This window comes from Diceros bicornis, chromosome 10 (genome assembly GCF_020826845.1).
Source record: "Diceros bicornis minor isolate mBicDic1 chromosome 10, mDicBic1.mat.cur, whole genome shotgun sequence".
NCBI classification, from domain to species: domain Eukaryota; kingdom Metazoa; phylum Chordata; class Mammalia; order Perissodactyla; family Rhinocerotidae; genus Diceros; species Diceros bicornis.
The window spans coordinates 33632759-33648023 of NC_080749.1; the positions used below are offsets into that span (position 1 = coordinate 33632759).

The following is a 15265-nucleotide window of genomic DNA, read 5'->3' on the forward strand; positions in this document are numbered from 1 at the left end:
CAGCTGGGGCCACACCGATTTGAAACTCTAACTTGCTCTGTAATGCTTTGAAGTAACAAAGAGGAAAATAGCACATCTCTTAGAAATCTCTTTCTGTCTTTTTAAAAAACTTCTTTATCAGATGCAGTGTCAGTTAGCAAGTTACTGCAGATAGTTGTTCATCTGTAGACCTTATTGTTGGCTAAATATTTCCAGGGGACGAATTTAACCATTATTTGGTATTCTGCTATAATTGTTGACTCAGAGCTGAGTCTATTTGCAGAGATTTGTCAGTGAAAAGGGTTTAATTATTCACTGATCAGTGCTATCTGCCAAGATGTAAATACAAGTTCCCATAGGAAAATATGAGACTGTCATCGTCGAGGATGTACACAGATATGAAGTTGTAGATTTAAAAATAAAACTCACCAAGACGGAGATCATTTGGTTAATTGTCAGTGATATGTGCTGATAAACGTACTCAGAGATAAATGATTTGAAACAAAGCTTTATCTTGCTACCATAGTGTTTTAGCTCATGTTCCCATTTCAATTTTGATATACTTTGAGTTAATTTCAGAGTCCAGGCCTACTTGTGTAAGAAATGACAGTGTTTAATTTAATATGTCACTAGTCTTGCAAAAGATAATTTTGAAGAGTCTATTAAATAATCCAAATTTGGGAACACTAGAACTTATTAGTGCTAGGTTCTCAATAAGTTTATTCTTGGAACGGCTGGATCGTCAATCTTCATTCAAAGTTCTTAATTTATCTCTTTGATGGGAAAGTTTCCAGGAATAACTAATCCAACATTCCAGCTAAAAGTTTTACTGGCTGCAGTGACAGACAGATAAAATTGGATACTCTGGTGAATTAATCATGCAAGCTGAAGTGGTACAGCTAGCTTGCAGTCATAAACCTTGGTGAATATGATCATTTTTTGAGAAATGCTGTTCTTTGACAAATCGTTTACATCTTTTTTACAAAACTCCTACTTTGATAATTCTACTTCAAGTTCTACAAATTATTTTAAAATTCTATCTTTTAAACATATTTATATATTAACTATTTTAAAGTTGATAGTGAAACTATTTTTTAATGTATCCAATCACAATAATTATATTGCGTGGTTTTTTTCACAACAGTATTTGTAAAAATAAGCTAATTAAAATGTCCATAAGAATATTGAATGGCTTTAGAATAGAAGAACCTCTTTTTTTTAAATTCTTCAGGCATGTACTGACCTAAACTAGACTCTTTCAACTCAAATGTTAACCCACCTATCTGGGTGGTGGGATGTGGAGATATAAAAATTATTTGTGGGGCCGGCCCCGTGGCTTAGCGGTTAAGTGCGCGCGCTCTGCTGCTGGCGGCCCAGGATTCAGACCCCGGGCGTGCACCGACGCACCGCTTCTCCGGCCATGCTGAGGCCACATCCCACATACAGCAACTAGAAGGATGTGCAGCTATGACATACAACTATCTACGGGGGCTCTGGGGGGAAAAATAAATAAATAAAATCTTTAAAAAAAATTATTTGTGTGTAGTTTTACAAAATAGTTTAATTCTGTTTTATTGTAATTACATGATAAGGAGAGCATGTTTAGCCATAGGGAAATTTCCTCATTGGAAATGAAGTGGTTGGACGGCTATGTCTAAGCTGCTTTTCATCCCTTGTTTTCTAAGACAATCCATGTACTTATCATTCTATTTATGAGTTTGAGTCACCAACTACTTGGAGGAACATAGAACTCTCAAATGGGCCCATAAAAAGGTCCAGTTACCTGTCTTTTTTAGGCTTTATGACTTTTGATCATGTTAGGTTATTGGATATGGTCAGAGTCGGCTCTGTGAAATATTGCAAGTGCAAGGATGGGCAGCTATTCTAGGCAAGGTGAAAATCAAAGTTATATCTGGCCCATAATTCTGGTCTTAAGCTGCTGCCTCCTTCATTTATTTTTGATAACATACTTAATTGGTTCCATGTGGGCAAAGCAATTTACCCTGAGATGATTATTTCCGCCAGTGGGATATGCAGGCTCAGCCATCTGCGAGGGAGAACAGTTGGCTCCTGCAGATGAAGTGTCTGAGTGTTGGCAGCTTTCAAACAGGCCAGGTAATTTTACAAATTAAAAATACACACACACACAAGTTCTGTTTATGAAAGGCAAAACTCGAAGCAGCAAAGCAAGCAAATGGTTAGAGCTAAGCAGACGGTAAAAGCCCAGCAGTGAAAAGGACAGGGACAATCTCGCCTGACATTCCCTGTGGATCCGTCCTTAAATGCCAACGAGGCCCCGGTGTGCTGGGCACTCTCTAGAGTATGACTCTCATGGGACACCTCTCGCCTGAGCATAAATGCAGAGCAGGGAATACAGGTACCTGGAGGACAGTCTCGTGGAAAGGCAGGAAGAGGCAGTTCGGGGGTGGGATGAGAAGGGGATCCATAGGAAGGGCTTCCTGGAATTACACATCCCTCCAGCTGGAGCTGGGAGCCTGTAGTGCATTCGCCTCCCCACGTGCCCTCAGCGTGCTGCCCAGTGGACGTTGGACACGGGCCCAAGAGGCCCCTTAGGAGGGTCACCTCTGCATAGGCACCATGTATTTTAGCCATGAAGACCCTCCTCTTAGCTGATACTTACCATCCCCAGGTATTCTTAACCATGTCACATCCGACTGATAAAAGTATTAGATTGAACCAAAGAAATTGCCACTTTTGTAGGTAAAAAATGGTCAAACATCAGAAAATTTTTAATGATTGAACCTAATATTTATATTACATGTTGACGTGTCTACATAAGTTGACACAAAAGTAAATCATTGGAAAGCCAGAGTACCATTTTTAATTGAAATTTTTATTGTGATAATTGTAGATTCATAAGCAGTTGTAAGAAATAATATAGAGAGAGTCCATCTATACTTTATCCAGTTTCCCCCAATGGGAACATTTTGGAAAACTGTAGAATAATATCACAACCAGGTTATTGACATTATACATCAATCCACTGGTCTTATTAAGACCTCCTTAGTTTTATTTGTGTTCATTTGTGCATGTGTTTGTGTGTGTGTGTGTATTTAGTTCTTCATGATTTTATCGAATGTGTACGTTTGTGTCTTCACCAGCAAGTCAAGATACTGAACAGTTTTAATCGCACAAGGACTCCTCCTGTCGGCCTCACACCCACCTTACTCTAACCCTCCCTGCTACGACTCCCATCCCTAACCCCTGGCAACCACTAATCTTTTCCCCATTTCTAAAATTTTCTCATTTAAAAAATGTTACATAAATGGAATCATACAGTATATAACCTTTTGGGATTGACTTTTTTCACTCAGCATAATTCCCTGGAAATTCATCCAGGTTATTGAATGTATTAATAGTTCATTTTTATTGCTGACTATTATTTCATAGTATGGATATACCACAGTTTGTTTAACCATCCACCCATTGAAGGATATCTGGGTTGCTTCTAGTTTTGGCTATTATGAATAAAGTTGCTGTAAACATTTACATACAGATTTTTGTGCAAATGTAACTTTTCATTTCTTAGGGATAAATGCCCAAGAGTACAATTGCTGAGTCATATAGTAGTTGCATGTTTAGTTTTTTAAGAAACTGCCAGGCTGTTTTGAGAGTCCTTTTTAAAAAATGAAAATGTCTAACTTCACAATGCAAGATTCTGTGCTCAGTCTAAAACAGTCTTTTCTCTTGATCTTTTTTGTAGCCACACCATATCCTGGTGGATTTAAGTGTTTCACCTGTGAAAAGGCAGCAGACAATTATGAGTGCAACCGATGGGCTCCAGACATCTACTGTCCTCGAGGTAAACTCTCAGTAGACAGATTGGGGTCACCAGAGCTGTCCATGAGTGAACGGCCCTGTTGACTTTGATGCATGTAGCGAGAGAGGCATGCTTGCCATCTCAGCCGCTTCTCTTGTCTAAGGCTAATAGTAGATCTTTCATACTACACCAGTAACTTATCATCAGAGACTCAGAGATATAAACTGACCCGTAGGATTGCCCCCTTTCTCGTGAAGCTTTGTTGGAGCTCCAAAAGAGCTGAGGGATACTTCCCACCCCCAGGCCCAGCCAAATGCAGGACAAGAAGAGAACAACCAGCCTGTAATCCACTCTTGGAAGCTTTAGTCACTGCACAGTAACTTCCTTTATGTAAAGTATGAATCGATGTTCATATAAAGATTCTATTTATTACATAGCTTGCCAGAGGCTTCTATCCTGAGACTGCATGAAAGCTAGAATTCTGAATGTCATCACTGCACAAATAAAAACCCTGAGCTTTTTAAACTATTAAGTTCTCTTTGAAGGATGAGATGGATGCCCAATCAAAGCACGAAATTTTGACCCAAAGGCCCATTGCAAAATGAAGGAGATGCCTCGTATTCATATTCATATCTCTTTTATCCTATTGAATTAAAAAGATGGTTATATTTGGCTATGGAGTCACTGTTAATTGGCTGTTTTATTTTTGGAGGAAAGTCTATTCGTTTAATGGGGAGATGATTTGGATGGGTCATTTTATTGACAAATGTTTGAGCGAGTAGTAGTAGTTAGATGGGCTTTGCTGCTGATCTAATTCAGTTGTTAAAATGACTGAACACACCAACACCGAATGTATTTTTTTTCAACAGAACGCAAGAGCTCTCATACTCACCCCAGTGAAAGGCGCTTTGTCTCTCCTGGAGGATTGGACATTGGGAGAGCGTGGAAACTGCAATTAAGAAACAAATGTCACCACCTAAGCCAGTACTGTTTAACCCTATGAGTCCCCACCTAGGTTGCCCAGTAGGAACATCTGTGGGTTTTTTCAGAATCACTGGAACCCATGCCTGCCTAAACCAGTGGTACTCAGACTTCAGCATGATCATCATTCCTTGGAGGGCTTATTAAAACACAGATTTCTGCCTCCCTCTGCCCTCCCTCCTTCGAAGTTTCTGATTCAGTAAGTCTGAGATGGAGCCTAAGAATTTGTATTTCTCAAGCATTCCCAGGTGACGCAGATGCTGCTGGTCTGGAGACCACATGTTAAGAACCACAGCTCCACACAAGTTGAGCCCACATCTCTGAGATGTGGGCCCTGCATGGATGTGTTTAAATATCCCAGGTGATCTAATGAACTGTCACAGGCAAGAACCACTGGAAGCTCCTCTCCCCACTAATAGAAAGCGAAATGTAGTGTTGTCATTGCTAGATTCCTCTCGTTTACTTTGAGGTAGAGACGCTAATGGGAAAGACCACAGGCAAGAGAAAAATATGGAGACACTGAAGATTGGCTTAGTCACAAGCTGGATATCCAGCCATCCGAGTAATCAAAGATGAGTCTTGCCCACATTGCCTTCTGCAGTCGCATGCTCATTTTGGAATGAGCCGGAGTTTTCTAACATCACCACTGCAGAATGAACGGTTGGGTAGATTGCTGATGGACCTGGTTAAATCACTGCTTCTCAAACTTCATGGCACGTTGAAATCACAGGGTAAAATTTTAAAACATCTGATGCCTGGGTCCATTCCCAGAGACTCGTATTTGAATGGTATGGGGTACAGCTGGGCATAAGGATTTTTAAAAGCTCCCCAGGTAGTTCTAATATGCAGCAAAATTTGAAAACCCCTGTAAACAGTGATTCTGGAGGATGATTTACTTGTGTAGCCAATAACTTTTGCACTGGTTCCTGCTGGGACAAAGCTGACATATTAGCTTTTGATACTGTTGCCACTGGCCAGAGCTCCTATACAGAAAACACGACAGTGCTTTTCTCAGTATTGCCCTAGCAGAGATGATGCAGAGGAAAAGCAGGGGTTGTAAACTGGTGCTCTCTTGGGCTTTGGATGCCCAGTCCAAGTCTGCTGGTGCACAGGTATGTCCCTGTCACAAAGAGAAAACAGAGATCAATAGCACTCTGCTTGAATTCCTCTCAGGAAAAGAAGTTCCATCTTCTTTTTTTTTTTTTTGTGGAAGTTCCATCTTGATCCTTTCTTTCAAGGTCAAAATCTATCCTTCTAAAGTACAGATACCTGAAGTATCAGAGGTCGTTACACAATTTCTCCTGTTCCCTTTTATTTTCCTCCCACTTTATCTTTTTGTCCTTAAATTTTTAGGGATAAATGGAAAGTGATGCCCTGAGGTTCACACACAGAACAACAATGCCAGGCCCTTTGGGGGATTATGCAGTGAAAGATCAGAATCTGGTTTCTTCTTTCAATGAGCAGGCAGTTTAGCTGGGGAGATAAAATCTGAACATATCAAGTGTCAGAAATAGCAGGACAAAGGCAAGTGCCAAATGAAATATGGCATTAAATGCTGTGGGACTTTAAGGGAAGAATTGCTCCTTGGGGGCTGAGGTGGCCAGTGACAGCGTCATGGGCTGGGAAGATAGCAGCAGCCCAACAAGGGGGCCGTGGGGGTGGAAGGGTGAAGAGGGCGTGTCTTCCAGGAAGTCACTCAGAGCAAAGGCGTGGAGACAGGCTTCCCCAAGTGTGCTCAGTGGACCGGGAGAGACCGGAACCAGTTGAAGCAACTAGTTTATGTCTGATAACAGTAGGGGCAGGATAGTGGAGCCAGGTTGTTTTACGGGGTCTCAGACGTCAGGTAAGGAGTGAGGACTAGAGCAAGACAAGGTGAAGTCTCCCTCAGCTTTCTTCCTGACCAGCCACGTTTCCCATGAGCCATCTCACCTTTGCTCTAGGTTTCTCCAGATGTTTCTAACAAAGAAAATAATGCCAACATTATTAGGTTAAAATATAAAATGTGTCTAACTACTGAAAACTACTGACTAACCCCAGATTTGTTTTTTCTGTTGATTATTAGTTTGTTTGAAGCAGGTATAGGATTACCAACAGGCTTAGTAAGGGCAGCTCAGTACCTGCTATGGAAAGACATCCCGGCTTTCTGGGACATTCCTGGTTTTTTGTTTGTTTATTTTGTGACATGTTTAACTTGGTTTTAATTATCACGTGATGTGAAAATAACTTGTCGAAAGTGAAAAAATCATTTCATGTGTGTGTTTAATCTTGTCTCTGTGGAATAAGCTCACATCCCAAATTGCTTAGGGGATTGCTTGTATTTCAAGTATTTTCGAAAGCTAATCTCAGTCGTGTGGATGTGCACAGAGACTCAGTGTATCTTAGTGGCTGAGGCTAAGCTTGCTTACAGGTTCAACAGCCTTGTTGTGAATCATCATTTGGTCAAAGAAGCATCAAGAAAGCCTTGCCCTAACTAGAATTGCTCTGAGGGGCAGTGGGGGCATTAGCCAGCCACCTCTAGCTAACTCGGGTTCCCTGTCACTCTCACTTTCAAAATGTGTGTTATGTGAGTACTTTCTCCTCTATTACATTGTTATTGCCTCTGGTGCTTACAGAGTCATGGTACCATACTCTCTCCCTAGAAATGAGAATTTACAATGCCCTCCATAATGGACTCTGCTTCACTTGCTGGCTTCCCTTTAATCTTTGGTCCCTGAGCACTTCCTTTGCAATATCCTTAATTTCATCAACCACTTTTTATAAACCTGTGTAATTTTCTTGACTTTGTGAACCAGAATGGGAAAGGATCTTGAAAGTATGTTATATGAGAGACCAGTTGAAGGAACTGGTGAAGGAAAACAAGAGTTAAGTGTCACGTGCTCAGATCCATGTGGTTTTGCCTGTGACTTTTCTTTGCTGTGAGATGAAGAGCTCCTTGAGAGAGGGACTGTGTAAGTGTTTATTAAGAGTCTATGGAATTAAATGTCAAGTCAAAAACATTACAGTTTTTTAAAAGGCTTGTTCTGTGGAGGATACCTGAGCCGCCAAGGATTTTATGTTCCTTCTTAATTATGAAGTGCAGATGCCTCCCTCTGAGGCAAAATCTTCATTCAAAAATTATTGCTGATATAAAATCAGACCAAGAGAAATCTTGAGATAGAGGAACACGTATCCTTTTGGTTCCAGCTTCTGTGTTGCTCACTGTTTTTCTGTGCAAGTGAAGAAAAAGCTGAGCATGTCCCGGCTCTTTCTATAGTGTTATCTGGTGTAAGCACGGAATATAAATGTGATCCCCAGCTCAACTGAAGACAAGCCCCATGGTTACAAATTGTCAGAAACACTTCTTTATTGTTGACTTTTTTTCAGACAGAGCCCAGGCTGAGACAGACAACCTTTTTGTTTTACTTTACCTAAAGCTGGATTTTTTTTCTCTTTAAGGCAATCTTACCCTTAGGATATAGCCCTCCAAGGTTTCTGCCACTGTACAGGGGTCCCTGCTCTAGCTCTAAACCCCATAAGGACCCAAAGCCTTGCATCTTCTTATAGTTTATCTATTAACACCACCTCCCCAGGGTAAAGAAATCAATACCTTACTCAGTGTCTACCCCTGGGATTTCCCTTACTTTCTGGAGAGTTCATTTGTACATTTACAAAAGGTTTTGGTTATATGTCATTCAACGCTTCTAGCTGCTGTGAAATGAGATGGTGTCAGATGATATTGCTAAGTGGAAGTCTTAGACTTCCTCCTTTTTTAAAGTAAAGTTTGTTAAAGTTTATCATACATACCAGAAAATGAACACATCATGAGTGCACAGCTTGTTGAATTTTCACAAAGTGTACATGCTTTGTGTCTGTCATCCATGTTAGGCCATAGAACCCCAGAAAGCCACTGGGGTCCCCCAGTCATTACACTCCACCTCCCAAAGGTAAGACAATTGTGACTAGTGTCATTGAGTTTTATATAAATGGAACCATATAGAGGGTACTCCTTTCTTTCCCACATTCTATGTGTGAAATTCAGCCATGTCTTTGTGAGCAGCAAAGTCATTCTTTCTCACAGATGTATAGTAGACCATTATGTGAATGTACTAAAATTCATCCATTCCACTGTTGATGAACATTTGGATTGTTTCCAGATTTTGAATGCTGTGAGCATCCTTGTGCATGTCTTTTGGTCCGCGTATGTATGCTAGGTCTATCCCAGGGAGCGGGGTTGCCAGACATGTGGCATGTACGTTTTGGCTTTACCGGATCCTGTCTACCTGTTTTCCAGAGTTGCTGTGCCAATGTACACTCTCCCCAGCAGTACCTGAGAGTGCCAGTTACTGCACAACCTTCTCAACACTTAGTATTGACAGAAACAATAGAAGGTAGAAGTTAATGGCATGACGTTTTTAAAGCGCTGAAAGTAAATAACTGCCAGCCTAGAATTCTATCCTGAGACTGTCAGCCTCGCTTCTGTGTACTTCCCCCCTCTCCCGGCTGCTCCGCGAGCTCTGAATTCCTCTTTGTGCCTCTCAGTTCCCTAGAGACTGACAGCAGCTCTGCTCAGCTTCTCTGCCCCTTAGCAGGGCTCTCTGCTTGGCTCTGAGCCTCTCACCTGTGCAGCTTTTGAATCAGCAAGTGCCTCGAGGGGAGAACAGGTAGGGAATGTTGGGCTCAACTCAGGGCACTGTTCTTTTTGCTGGTATCTTGCTTTGCAAATCCTATCTGCCATGGTAGCTCGCCTATGCTTTCACACAGATTTTTGTTGTTATTTTTATTTTATCCGGCTATTTTAATTTTATTCTACTGTTTCTTGGTAAGAAGGTACAAGCTAGTCCATCTCAGCTGGCATTGTAATTCTCAGATTTACTCTTTAATATAGAATTTTTCCAGCAATTTTTTAACCAAAAGTACCAAAAGTACCTATCAGCCTAAACAAGATTTTTTTTGTACCCCAAGAGCATCTAACCTACTCCAATTCACAGTGTATTTGTCCAAGTATTTTCTCTTAACACAGTTGCCTCAGTTAGCAAGCATCCATCTGATGCTTTTGCCTTTTCGCTTGTAACTGCTGTCCACTGTAAAGTCCAGTTTACACTCACTATGTTTACATACTTTCCCAACCACCTTTTTGGCCTTTGCCTGGTGATAAGCATTTTACTTTCTGAATTTCAGTGATTTGCTTTAAAAGAGAGATTTCTCAAGTGTGTCACCTGTCCTTAAGAGGTGTGCATGATGTTTTTTTTTTAAGAGGGAAGTATCTGTTTAGCAATTTCCTCAAGAGGTGCTGACTGCAGGATAAAAGAGAGCAGTTATGACTCAATCAGGATGATAAGTATTTATTTTTAATTTCTGCATTGAGGAATTTCTTACTTGGGGCAAGAAAAAAAAAAGTATCTTTTTTAGGGGTCTGTGGAGAGTAATTGATAGGACTAGGAAAGCCAAGAGATTAGTCTGATGCCTGGATACCAGAGACCATGTGATAATTCCTAATTAGGGTACACTTTAAATAATTCAGCTTATCTGCAACTCATTTTGTAGTTCATCCTTTTCATAAGTCTATTTTCTTTCACCTTGGATTCTTTTTTCTTTCACTTTCATTTAACTGAACTTATAATTGAGATATACATACAGAATAGTGAACAGCGTGATGAATTTTCACAAATTGAGCATACTGTGTAAGCAGTACTCAGATTAAGAAATTGACCATTTTCAGCAGCCCAGAAGCTTCTCACATGTCTGTTTTTAGTCACTGTCCCTACCTTGTTATGGATTGAATTGTGTCGCCCCTACCCCAAATTCATATGTTGAAGTCCTAACCTCAGTATCACCAAATATGACTGTACGTGAAGATAGGGGCTTTAAAGAGATAATTCAGGTTAAATGATGTCACTAGAGTGGGCTGTAATCCAATATGACTGGTGTCCTTATGAGAAGGGGAGATTAGGACACAGACATGCACAGAGGAAAGGCCATGTAAAGATACAGGGAGAACATGTCCATCTGTAAGCCAAGGAGAGTCCTCAGAAGAAATTAACCCTGCTGACACCTTGATTTTGGACTTCAGCCTCCAGAACTGTGAAAAAAAATTTTTTGCTGTTTAAGTCACACAGTCTGTGCTACTTTGTTAAGGCGGCCCTAGCCAACTAATATGATTATCCTTGTGATTTCCAATAGCATAGATGAGTTTCATCTCTTTTTGGACTCTTAATAGAAATGGAATCATACAGTATATACTATTTTGTATCTGACTTCTTTCACTCAGTGTTATGGGAGATGTATCCATTTTGTTAGATCTACTTGTAGTCCATTCATTCTCATTGCTATGTGAATATATGCCATAATTTATTTATTCATTCTACAATTGGGCATTTTTGTAGTTTCCAGGGTTTTTTTGTATAAGTAGTTCTTCTATGAACATTCTAGTACTGATAGTTTCTGTTGGATATATATTTAGGGATAGAATTGCTGTAGAATTGTAGAATATGTGTTGGTTTAGATTTAGTAGATCCTGGCAAACAATTTTCCAAAGTAATTATACTGTGTGAAAGTTGCACTTCTGGTTGAAATATAGTAGTATTTCACTTTCCAATTTGATGAGACCATTCAAAATACAGAAATGGAAGAGATGTTATAGATATCATAGAACTAAATTAAAATGTTTTAATTTGGTTCAGCTTTGAGTTGAAGAGCTCAGATAAATGAATCCTTCCCACCCACCCATCTCTGTTCTTAATACATTAAGTGCCTGCTATATTGTGCAAAGCCCTGTGCTATATACTGAGGAGAAGGCAGACATGAACAAGAATGGACCTCATTCTCAAGAGGATTATAATCTAGAACAGTAGATCTTAACTGAGAGTGATTTTTTCCCCCCAGGAGACATCTGGGGACATTTTTCGTTGTCACAATTGGGGGTGTTACTGGCGTCTAGTGGGAAGAGACCACAAATGCTGCTAAATATCCTTCATTGCATGGATCAGTCCTGGAAAACAGAATTATCTAGCCCAAAACGTCAGAAGTGCGGAGGGCTTCTGGAATGATGAAGTAGATGTACTTTTCTATTCTTCCTGCTAACTGCCACTGAAAATCCTGAACATTATGTAGATTAAAATAAAAAAAAAAAAAAGACTCTGAAGGATGGAGAGAAAAAGGCCAGGTCAGCTAAGGACCTCAAGATCCAAGGAATGATACAGTGGTGAGTTCTCTGGGTTTTCTTTTTGCTTCAGATATTCCAGACTTGGAGATGAAGACACTGGCAACCCGGAAATGCCACAGACACCAACAAAGTAAACTCCAACAAAAGTTTGCTCTTCTGTAGCCAAAAGACCAAGAAGGGTGCAGCCTAGAAAGATAGAAAACTTTTAGACAATAAGCACCCAACTCCAGCCAAACACCACAGAAAAAAATTGTAGTCCCACCCATGCCAGCAAAAGCTTAATAGAGAGCCTAGACTTCTACCCTCAACAGTCTGTAATAGAACACACCGACCTCCCCTGGGATGGTGTCAGAGAAGGATGAATAGGAGAGACTTTTTTTCCCCTCTGGGAGGTAATGAAGCCTGCCCCAAAGGTGTCAGTAGAGACCATGTTGGGGGCCTGGACTTCTACCCCTATCCAGCAATAATTAGGTACTTTCTCCCGTTGCTACTGGGGTGGTGTTGGAGGAGGCCTCGTGAAGTCAGAACTTCACCAGCGCCCAGTGGTGATGGGGCCACACACATCTCTTGTGGTATCAGTAGAGGCCATGTGGGGATCATTAACAAAGAGTTTCTAACACTCTCAGCCAGGAAGGTATCATAGGAGACCTAGTGGGGAGCTGGAAATCCCGCCTCCACCCAGAAGTAATGAGGAGATCCCTCTCAGGTGTGAAAGGAGACAGACCAGGGAACCTGGACTTCTACCTCAACCCAGCAGTAATGAGACAACGCCCCCTCCTTCCCCTGCTGGGGCTGTGTCAGAGGAAGTCAGCTAAAACAGAAAGTTTAAATAAGATCCAGAATGCTATAACGTAATACCAAAATGTCCAGGTTAAATCAAAAATCATTTGTCATACTAGGAAGCTCTCAAACCAAATGAAAAATGGCAGTTAATAGATACCAACACTGAGATAACAAAGATGCTAGAATTACCTAACAAGAATTTAAAGCAACCATATAAAAATGTTTCAATAAGTAATTACAAATACACTTGAAACAAATGAAACAATAAAGTCTCAGCAAAGAAATAGAAAATATAAGAAGAACCATATAGAAATTTCAGAACTGTAAAATACAGTAACTGAAATAAAAACTCAATAGATGTGCTCTATAGCAGAATGGAAGAGATGGAGGAAAGAATCAGTGAAGTGGAAGGTAGAACAATAGAAATTACCAAATCTGAAAAACAGAGAGAAAATAGACAAAAAAAAAAAATGAACAGAGCCTCGGGGATCCATAGGAATATAACAAAAGATTTAATATAGTGTCATCAGAGTCTCAAGAGAAGAGTAGAAAGAAGGCAGAGCTGAAATAAGTACTCAAAGATACTATGGATGAAACTTTCCAAATTTGGCAAAAGATAAAATCCTGCAGATTCAAGAAGCTGTGTGAACCTCAAAGAGGATAAAACTAACTAAAGAAATCCACACAAAGACACATAATAGTCAAACTTCTGAAACTAAAAACAAAGAAAAAATATTGAAACAAGAGAGAAAAAACAGCTTATAAGAGAAAAATTATTTGAATGACAGAAAAGTTCTTATCAGAAACCATGGAGGAGAGAAGGAAATGGCACATTTTTCAGGTGTTGGAGGAAAAAAAGTCAATGTAGAATCCCATATCCAGGGAAAATATCCTTTAGGAATGAAGGGGGAAATTAAGACATTCTCGGGTGAAAGAAAACTAAGAGAATTTGTCACCAGCAGACCTACCCTGAAAGAATGGCTAAAGTAAGTTCTCTATGCAGAAAAGAAATGATAAAAGAAGGAATCTTGGAACATCAGAAAGGAAAAACGAACACAGTAAGCAAAAATATGTCTTTTACAATATGATACTGCTGTCCTTCTCCTCTTGAGTTTTCTAAACTATGTTTGATGGTTGAAGCAAAAATTATAATGCTGTGTCATATGGTTCTAAATGTATATAGGGGATTATTTAAAATAACATTATTACAAACAAGAGAGGGTAATAGGGCATAAAGAGAGGTAAGATTTCTACACTTGCCTTGAACTGATAAAATGATGATTTCAACAGACCATGATAAGTTATGCATATAGTTTAATACCCAGAGCAACCACTGAAAGAATTCTTACAAGGAGATACACACAAAAACACTACAGATAAATCAAAGTGGAATTCTAAGAGATATTCAAGTAACCCACAGGAATGCAAGAAAAAGAAAACAGACAAAAAAACAGAAAAAACAGAAAACAAAAATTAAAATGGTAGAATTAAGCCTTACCATATAAATAATTACATTAAACATAAAATTAAAAGAAATGGATTGGCAGAGTATATTAAAACACATGACCCAACTATATGCTATCTGCAAGAAACTCACTTCAAATGTAATGGTATAGGCAAATTGAAAGTAAAAAGGATGGAAAAAATATATCTTGTAAACATTCATCAAAAGACTTCATGATAAAAAAAATTACTAGAGGCAGAGAGGAACATTATATAATGATAAAAGGATCAATCCACCAAGAAGACATAGCAATCTTAAATGTATATGCACCAAGTAACAGAGCTGAAAAATATGTGAAACAGAATGATAAAAATGAAAGGAGAAACAGATAAATCTACAATTTTAGTTGGCGATTTCAGCAAAACTCTCTCAACAATTAGACAACTAGACAGAAAACCAGCAAGGAGATAAAAGAACTCAACGATATAATCAACCAACAAGATCTAATCGACATTTATAGAATACTCCACCCAATGACAGCAGAATACATGTTCTTTTCAAGTGTCCATGGAACATATGCCAAGATAAACCACATCTTGGGCCATAAAGCAAACCTCAAACCTCAACAAAGTTTTAAAAATTGAAATCATACAGAGTGTGCTCTCTGACACAATGGGATCAAACTAGAAATCAAAAACAGAAAGATAACAGGAAGATCATCAAACACTTGGAAACTAAACAACACACTTAAATAATCTATGAATCAAAGATGAAGTCTTTATGGAAATATAAAAAGACAGTGAACTGAATGAAAATGAGAGTACAACATATCAAAATTTGTGGGAGACAGTGAAAGCCATGCTGAGAGAGAAACTTACAGCTCTAAATGCACACATTTGCACACATTAGAAAAGAGGTAAATCAATAATCTAAGCTCCCTAATAATCCAATAATCCCTAATAATTTAACTTTTTTCTAAGTTTTTAGTAAAAAGAACATCTGAAATAAATACAACTAAACTAAGCAGAAGGAAGGAAATAAAGATAAGTGTAAAAATCAATAGGAAAAAAATAGGGTAATAAAGGAATACTATGAATAACTCTACAAACATAAGTTTGACAACCTAGATGAAATGGACCATACCTCAAAAAACACA

General features: G+C 39.3%; 1 protein-coding gene across 5 annotated transcripts in view; it reads left to right on the forward strand.

Moving 5' to 3' along the window:
- Window positions 1-15265, forward strand: part of LYPD6 (LY6/PLAUR domain containing 6) — a 121430-nt gene that overhangs the window by 94027 nt on the left and 12138 nt on the right. For all 5 annotated transcript variants that reach the window (XM_058548940.1, XM_058548942.1, XM_058548941.1 and 2 more), the window contains one exon: window positions 3704-3802. In XM_058548940.1, coding sequence (XP_058404923.1) covers window positions 3704-3802 — 99 coding nt within the window. The remainder of the gene's footprint in view (window positions 1-3703; window positions 3803-15265) is intronic.